The 9173-nt window shown below is 43.6% G+C and overlaps 2 protein-coding genes across 2 annotated transcripts; both read right to left on the bottom strand.

The window, feature by feature from the left end:
• Positions 1-849: 849 nt before the first annotated feature.
• On the bottom strand, positions 850-1734 carry LOC140819203 (uncharacterized). Its single transcript, XM_073179213.1, has 2 exons — positions 1711-1734; positions 850-1332 (listed from the first exon to the last, which is right to left on the bottom strand). The coding sequence occupies exons 1-2, from the start codon at positions 1732-1734 to the stop codon at positions 850-852; spliced, it is 507 nt and encodes a 168-aa protein (XP_073035314.1).
• Positions 1735-1740: 6 nt separating this feature from the next.
• Positions 1741-2595, bottom strand: LOC140819202 (uncharacterized). Its single transcript, XM_073179212.1, has 2 exons — positions 2332-2595; positions 1741-2256 (listed from the first exon to the last, which is right to left on the bottom strand). The coding sequence occupies exons 1-2, from the start codon at positions 2593-2595 to the stop codon at positions 1741-1743; spliced, it is 780 nt and encodes a 259-aa protein (XP_073035313.1).
• Positions 2596-9173: the final 6578 nt, after the last annotated feature.

The raw sequence follows: 9173 nt of genomic DNA, 5'->3' as shown, positions 1-9173 counted from the left end.
CGGAATTTGAATCGTTGTGTTCGGACAAAGCTACTTCTTATTTCGAGCATGGGTTTAATGGAGGCATTGCTCAAATTCGGGCCAACGGGTATTCCGAAGCCGAACACCCTTTTTCCTTCCTTGATGTGTTTAAGGCCTTGGAAGACCTGCCCGAGGAGGAAGGAATGGGCAACAGAGAATGAAGACTTAGACATCCGGGAGGAAGTAAGGGGGCTCGCCGGACCTTTCAAGTTTTACTTGCGCAATATATTTGTATTATTCTTGTTCTATGTCTTTTCCGTCCAACTTCCCCATGTTTGAAACTATGTCTTAATTTTAAGGGATTAAGTGTTTCGCTTTCCATTGTATCTCGTCGTTGAATGCGGTATCGAATTTTTCTCTTGTTTTCGAGCCCGGAACCGAGCTTTGAACCGTGCCGAACGCTAGGTCGGACTTTTAATCGTGCCGAACGCGAGGCCGGATTTTTTTTTTTTAAACCGTGCCGAACGCGAGGTCGGACGTTCTTTTTCTTGCCGAGCGCGAGGTCGGACTTTTTTAATCGTGCCGAGCGCGAGGTCGGACGTTCTTTTTATTGCCGAGCACGAGGTCGGACTTTTATAATCGTGCCGAACGCGAGGTCGGACGTTCTTTTTATTGCCGAGCGCGAGGTCGGACTTTTATATGTTTATTTCGATTTAAGCAAGATGATATATCAACGTCCAGTCTTATTCATGTTTTCGAAAATAAAGACATAATTTCATAACATAAAGACAAAACTAACATGATGGGTCGAGACTTATGACTAAGCATAATATTTCTTCAAGTGTTGGACGTTCCACGGGCACTTGGTTTTTTTTCCCTCAACATCTTCTAAATAGTAAGCTGCAATTCCTGCTTTCCCGATAACTTTGTAGGGTCCTCATATTTCGGGTCTAATTTTCCTCTCTCTCCCTGAAACTGGATTCTCTTCATGACCAGCTCCCCTGTTTCGAACGACCGAGGCCGCACCCTTTTGTTGTAAGCTCGAGCCATCCTCTTCTGGTAAGCAGCCATCCGAACAGCTGCCCGATTTCTCTTCTCCTCTATTAGGTCCAAATCCATGGCCCTCCATTCGTCGTTATTTGGTCCATATCCTATCACCCGAGCACTTTCTTGTCCGATTTCTGCAGGCAGGACAACCTCAGTACCATACACTAAGTTATACAGTGTTTCTCCAGTTCCGATCCGAGCCGTTGTTCGATAAGCCCACAATACACTAGGTAGTTCCTCAACCCATTTCCCCTTAGCAGAGTACAAACGTGTTTTAAGAGCGTGCACAATGGATCTATTAGTGACCTCGATCTGTCCATTGCTCTGAGGATAAGCCACCGATGTAAATATCTGCTATATCTTCATCTCCTTACACCACTCTCGAACTTTAGAGCCACAAAATTGTCTCTCATTGTCAGATATAAGCCTCCTTGGTATCCCAAAACGACACACCAGGTTCTTCTATAAAAATTTTAAGATCTCCCCTTCCGTGATTCTAGCCAATGGTTCGGCTTCCGCCCATTTAGAGAAGTAATCTACTGCTACTAATAAGAATTTCCTTTGACCTGTTCTTATGGGAAATGGTCCCACAATGTCTATGCCCCATTGATCGAAAGGGCAAGGAGAGACAACGGACCTCATAAGTTCGGCTGGTTGCCATTGTAAATTAGCATGCTTCTGACAATTATAACAGGATCTTACCATCATGAGTGCATCTTTTTTCATGGTTGGCTAGAAGAAACCTGCCATCAAAGCCTTCCGAGCCAAAGCTATACTCCCTAGATGATTACCGCAACACCCTTCATGGATTTCTCGAAGGAAGTAACCAGCTTCTTCTGGACCCAAACACTTCAAGAGAGGTCTAGAAAAAGATCTCTTATACAGTATTCCATCCAGGAGGGAGAAGCGGAGTGCCCTCCTCTTGACTTCTCGAGCTCTTTTTGATTCAGCCGGGACTTTCCCATGACATAAGTATTGCTGAATCTCGTATCTCCAATCTTCTTCCAACATATCTACTTTCTCAACTAGGAGATGATCAATTTGCGAGACAAACTCTTGTCCGACTAGCTCTGGTTCCGGGGGGTGATCCAGAGAACTGGCCATTTTGGCCAACCTAACTGCCGCTTCGTTCTCAGCTCGAGAGATTTGTTTCATGATTAACTCTGAGAAGTCCTCCTTAGCTTTTTCAAAAGCTTGTGCGTATCTGACCATTTTCTCATTTTTCACCTCGAACTTACCCTTACTTTGCTGTATTACCAATTGAGAATCAGAATAGAGGACGGCTCGAGTAATACCCATGCTTCGAGCAGCCCTTAGTCAGACCAAGAGTGCCTCGTATTCGGCTTCGTTATTGGAGGCTCGGAAGTTCAACCTTATCGCAACCTTGGTCTCTTCCCCCCAAGGGGATATCATTACGATTCCTACCCCACTTCCTGTTCGACAGGAAGAACTATCCACGAAGATATTCCATTGTTCTTCCTCCGCTACTTGGACAGTCTCCGCCAAAAAGTCGGCTAAAGCCTGGGCTTTAATAGCAGTTCTGGGCTCGAACTTGATATCGTATTCACTGAGCTCGGTAACCCACATAATCAATCTTCCCGAGGTATCTGGATGTGAGACAATCTTCCCCAAGACGTTGTTAGTGAGGACAGTGATAGAATGTGATTAGAAATAAGGCCTCAATTTTCTGGCCATGATGACGAGGGCCAAAGCCAACTTTTCCTGAGTAGTATAATTGAGTTCTGCACCCTTTAAAGCGTGACTCACAAAATAGACTGGCTGATGAACTGCATCATCTCTTCTGACTAAAACCGAACTTGCAGCCTGAGGAGTGACTGCCAAGTACACGAAGAGCTCCTCTCCAGGGACGGGTTTGTTCAGGATAGGGAGTTCCCTAAGATAAGTTTTCAGCTCCTGCAATGCTTTCTCACTTTGATCATTCCATTCAAAATTTTTAGTTTTTCGAAGTACCTTAAAGAATGGGAAACTTCGATCTGCGGATCGAGATATGAATCGGGCTAGAGCGGCGATCCTTCCCGTCAATCGCTGCACTTCTTGGATGTTTCGAGGAGAACCCATAGAGGATAGTGCTTGCACTTTTTCTGGATTAGCCTCAATGCCCCTGCGAGTCACCATGTATCCCAAAAACTTCCCCGTCTGAACCCCGAACACACACTTGCTGGGGTTCAGCTTCAACCTGTATTCCCGCAGAGTTTGAAAAGTCTCATCCAGATCCCTCACAAATTGGTCGACGACCTTGGACTTGATCAATATATCATCCACATAGACTTCAACATTCCTCCTAATCTGCTTTTTGAAGACTTTATCCATGAGCTCTGATAGGTAGCGCCAGCATTCTTTAACCTAAATGGCATTACTACATAAAAAAATGTCCCCTCGGAGGTGATAAAACTAACCTTGCTTCTGTCCTTTTCCGCCAAGGGAATTTGGTGATATCCTTGATATGCATCGAGGAAACAAAGGAGCTCCTGCCCTGCCTTGGAATCGACCAATTGATCTATCCTCGGGAGAGGATAACAGTCTTTAGGACAGGCTCGGTTTAAGTCGCGGAAGTCCATACACATCCGCCATTTTCCAGCCGTCTTAGGAACCAAGACCACATTAGATAACCACGTCGGGAAATAGATTTCTTGAATGTGTCCTGCTCTTAATAAATCTTGCACTTGTTCCTTGATGACAGCGTCTTTCTCGGGACCGAAATGTCTCTTCTTCTGTATCACAGGTCGGCACTCGTTCGAGACATTCAACTTGTGCTCCATCACCTCTCTCCTAACCCCTTGGAGTTCGGACGGACACCAAGCAAATACATCTTTATTTTTCTCCAAACATTGGACCAATTGCTCTTTCAAGGGTTCTTCCAAGGTCCGAGCTATCCTCACGCTTCCGGATGGGGGATTCAGGATAAGCTCTTCACACACGTCTTCCGAAATAACCTCCCCTGCTTCTTCGATTAGATGTAGCTGTTCGAGTCTCCTGGACTCAGGTCGGCTTGGATGCTCAATTTTAACCGATTTCTGCTCAACCCTTACTTCTTCCACATAACATTTTCGAGAAGTCTTCTGATCTCCCTTAACCTCTCCTACCGCTTCTCCGACAGGGAACTTGATTTTCTGGTGCAGTGCCGAGGCAATTGCCATGAAGGCGGCCATGGCTGGTCTTCCCATAATAACATTGTATGATGACGGGGCATCAACTATCACAAAGTTGATAATTCGGGTTTTTCTGGTATCCCCACTTCCCAAAGAGAGAGGGAGATTGACGACTCCAAGAGGGTGTATTGTGTGCCCCGTGAATCCAAACAAAGCGGTGGAGATAGGCTCTACCGTGTATTCGCCCAAGTCCATCTGATCCATTGCTTCCTTAAACAGAACGTTGACAGAACTTCCGGAGTCCACAAAGATACGAGCAACTTCGTAATTGGCGATCATAGCTCGGATAACCAATGCATCATTATGTGGGTCGGCCACCCCCTTCATGTCCTCGGGTCCAAAAGTGATCACTTGTCCTGAGCGTGTTCTAGTGTTGCTAATCTCGATGTTCTCCAATCTTCTGCTGCTAGCTTTTCTGGCTCGATTGGAGTCTCCGTCTGTAGGCCCGCCCGATATCATATTAATTATCCCTCGCGGGGGTGGTTGTTCCCGAGGGTCTGCCCTTTGCATATTTGGGTTAGCATTTGGAAAGTTTTCCCTTCGATTTGGAGCCCTCCTCCTTTCAAGATGACTTTCCTCCCGAGTTCTCTTAGGGGGTCGGTGCCCACCACCTGGACTGGCTAGAATCGCTTTCATTTCTGGATCTCTCTGGATGATCCGTTCTATTTCTTGATTCAAATGATGACATTCATCGGTAGTATGACCATAATCCTTGTGAAATCCGCAATACTTTTCTGACCTGGGGTTGCGAGGTCCTCTGTCACTACTCCGAGGCCTTCGAATGAGTTGTCGTTCATCACACAGTTCCAATGCTCGGGCTTTGTTGACTTTTAAAGGTGTGTAAGCGGCGAATTGCCCAAGCAACGTGGGTGGTTCGAAACGTCCGACCCTCGGTGCGAGGTCGGTGGATCGAACGTCTCGAGTAGCCTTGGCCGAGGCCTTTGGTTCACTCCTCCTAGCCATTTGTACTTCTTCCACGTTCATATACTTCTCTGCCCTCGCCAAGAGTTCTTCGAAAGTAGCGGTGGCTTTTTTACTAACGACTTGAAGAAATCACCCCCTCTTAGCCCTTGTGTAAAGGCACTAATCAGTATATCCGGGGTAGCCGAGGGAACATCGATGACCATCTTGTTGAACCTCTTAACAAAATCTCGTAAGCTCTCTTGTTCTTGTTGTTTAACATTGAATAAACTCAGAGCCGTCAAGGGGTGTTTCTTGCTGCTTGCAAACTGGTGGAGAAAAGTTCTTCCGAAATCTCGAAAAGTTTTGATGGTCCCTGGCTTAAGCAAATTGAACCACTGTTGGGATGACCTGACCAAAGTGGTTAAGAAGACCCTACACTTGATCGGGTCTAAGTATTGGTGTAGTAATGCCGCGTTTTCAAACCGAGATAGATGCTCTTCCGGATCCCCCGAGCCGTCGTATTCTCCGACGTTAGGGAATCTGAAATTTTGAGGTAATTCGGCATCCAATATTTCGGCCGAGAAAGGGATCCCTCGAGCCAGAAGGGGTGGAGGAGGGGGTGTGTGAGAACCCGAAAATTTCGACCGAAGCAAATCAAGTAAGTAATATAAAAATTATTTAAAATGAGTTCAGTAATTTTTATTTTAACTAAACAACTGGAATAATAACTTAAATCTCATCAAATTTAACTCGAGAAAGTAGATTCTAAGCTCGGGGATTAGCTCAACAGGAGGTCAAGCTACAAGTAACCGTATCCATTTAAGTGTTGCCAAGGGAGGAGTAAAACCCCAGCTCAAGGACACAATCTTTCAGCTCAAGGAAGCTCAACTATGTTTGTCCTAAAATGAGAGCTAAAGGATTGGACAAGCTAATGGTGCAAGAAATGATCTTTGAGGAAATCCATGGAAGAGCTAAAGGATGAGCTAGGAGATCAAGACACAATAATGATGCAAGAAATGGCTTTTGATGCTTGGTATGGAGCTTGATGATTTAATAACCTTTGACCACCATTACTCCATTTCTTGGAGGCCAAGGGGACGGCTAAGGGGAGGCAAAAGGGCAAGGGATTTTCCATAAATAGGACTCTAGGATGATAGAAAAGGTTACCCCAAGAAAACCTCAAAATTTCGGCTTCTTCCCCCCTTCTCAAACCACTCGGCCGAAATTTCAAGGAAGAAAAGAAGCTCGGGCGATTGACGTGCTGGAGTTTTGCGTCATCATACTGTCGAAGTGAAAGCAGTATTTTTGAAAAATACGCCGAGGTGCTGCCGGAATTCCAAGAAAGAATTTCATATAACAATTCAAGTAAGTGGGCTTTTGATATGTATTCGTTTGTATTTTTAAACTTGAATATGTATATCATGACATGCATGTATGTGTGTCTTCATTTTCGAAAATTGCTAAGACATTCTGTTTAAAATTTCGATCGATTATGTGTTCTCTTCTATGCTTCGAAATTCTTTGATTCCGCTGTGTCAGTATGAAAACTCTGAAATCTGAAAATCTGAAAAGTTCTGTCTGATAAGTCTGAAATCTTTGTTGCACTGTTACGATTCGAATTTGAAATGGGACGAGAATTGTGATTCTGTTCGGCCCCCATTGGTGGGTATAAAACCATGTTCTGTTCGGCCCCCATTGGTGGGTATAAAACCATGTTCTGGCCTCACCCCTTAGAGGACTAACATATTGGGGACAATTTGACCATGGAAATGAGATGAGTAACAGTGTTCTGTCTGTTCTGATATGTTCTGTTCCGAATTGAAATGATCTGTATTGCTTCTGTTTTGTTCTGAATCATTTGATAAGTTATGTCTCTTATTCGATTCGTTTCCGTTGTGCCAAGTTAAGAATATTAGTTTTGAAAGTATGTTAAAGAAATGTTTTAAGGAATTAAGTTCTATATGTATCTTTGGAATCGATCGACCCCCACTTGCTGAGTGTTTCCCAAAACACTCACCCCTTACAAATTTCAGATAAGAATGAGGAGCAACTGAATGAGGAAGAGCAAGATGCTTTCTGGGGTTGGTGAATCAGAGATCAAGATCAGAATTCAACATTTTACTTTTCTTTCGTTTCCGCTATTAGAAACTCTGATGTATTTTATTCCTTTGTCATTGTAAGACAATATTTCATTTATGAAAAAGACTGGTTTAATTTGATACGAGGCTTTATTGTTTTCAATTTAATTGTTAAACAATGCCGGATGTCACCGATGCTTCGGACTCGGGGCGTGACATTTAAGTGGTATCAGAGCCGCCAGGTTCATAATCCCACTGGGATTTTGACAGACAAAATTTGACAAAGTCAAATTTTGGCAAAAGCCTAGTGCATCCCAATATGAACCCAACTTTCATCTGTTCCCTAATATTGCGAACAAATCCAAAAATCTATCCTTTCAGTCAGTCATTCCGAAAACCCTTATTCCACGACAACTTTGTGCTTTGTGCCTTTCTACGATTCTGATGATTTATTTCCATTTTATCCTAGGAAATGGCTGCCCCTCATACTCGCGCACAGACTGCTCTGCGCATGCGACAGCTTACCATCGATAACCACGCTAGGGAAATAGCAACTTTAAAGGCACAACTAGCCAAGGAGAAATTGGAAAGGCAAGGGCTTAATGAGATTAGACACCTGCTGGAGTCGGACGTACAGCGACTCGCTCATCATTTGGATGTGGCTGAAAGTCAAATGCTACAGATACCGACGAATTCGCTTCGCTTCGCGCGCTTGGTTTCAATCAACAAGGATTTACTTGAGAGGATAGAGACAGAGAAGGATCGCGCTGCTCAAGCCCGTCAGCGCCAAGAGGAGTTCATCGCCAGACAGGACCGGTACATTTCGAAGATACATGGAGCTATGGACAGACTTCAAGATCAAAATAACTACCTACATTCAGTAATAGAGAACATGGAGGAAGAAGACGTAGCACCCATGGAGGTAGATGGAGTCGAGAGCGACAGTGATAGCGACGGTGGCGATATGTTTGATTAAATTAACAATTTTTTTTATAATAGAATATTTGGATTGTAATAAAATTGTTACCGAGAAAAATATTATGTGTATCAAATTATTTTGAAACTTTCTATTATTGCAAATTTGACAAGTATCTTATGAAAATGTCCTTTTCTTATTAGGAACACTACATGGATCCCCAAAACATCATAAATGAACTCCAAAGTCAACTTCAAAAGCAAGAGATGGAAATTAAAATACTGAAAGAAAGAAATGAGAAACTAGAAAGAGATAACTACCAATTGAATGGAAACAATATATGTATAGGGGAAGACCTTCGGGAAGCCAGAGTTGAGGAAAAGAAATTGCGCGATGACGTCAGACAATACGCTGCGTATCATCTAGAGTCGGAACGACAGCATGAGATCACCAAACAAGAGCTGAAGAAAGCGCAAGATAGGATTCTTACGCTCCAAATCCGAAGTGATGGCCTCTCAGTATTCAACATCGTCTTGAGGAAAAGATTGGAGAACAAGAAATCGATGAGAAAGTAAGCCAATCGACAATACAAGAACTGCAGGACCAAGTGAACAACCTTGATCACCACAACACGCAACTGCAGAATTACATCGAGCATCTACAAAATGAGATGGTCAACATGAAAGAACTCATAGAGCAATTGGAAGAAAATCCAATGGAAGAAGAATAAATTAACGAGGCTGTAGGAGACGGCGAAGTGTTAGATGAATAGGGAGAAAAGGACCCTAGATTAGCTTTTGATTGAATCTAGGATTAATTGATTTAATCGTTGGTTGTATGCTAATCCTTTTCAATATTAATGAAATTATTCCTTTGATTAAATTTTGTGGCAAACAAATTAATAAAGAAAATACGTGTTTATAGGAGATGGCAGGCAGACCACCCCGAAACAACCGTAACGCTCGGGACGCCAACCAAAACGATAATCCACCACCATCGCCACCACCCAGAGTAAACCTCAGTCAAGAGGATATGATGGCAATAGCAACTATCGTCGCTGCAACATTACAAGGAATTGTGAATCCACTGGCCAACGCC

Source organism: Primulina eburnea, chromosome 18, assembly GCF_022965805.1.
Source record: "Primulina eburnea isolate SZY01 chromosome 18, ASM2296580v1, whole genome shotgun sequence".
Classification (NCBI taxonomy): Eukaryota; Viridiplantae; Streptophyta; class Magnoliopsida; order Lamiales; family Gesneriaceae; genus Primulina; species Primulina eburnea.
This window is presented reverse-complemented; position numbering and strand designations above follow the sequence as displayed.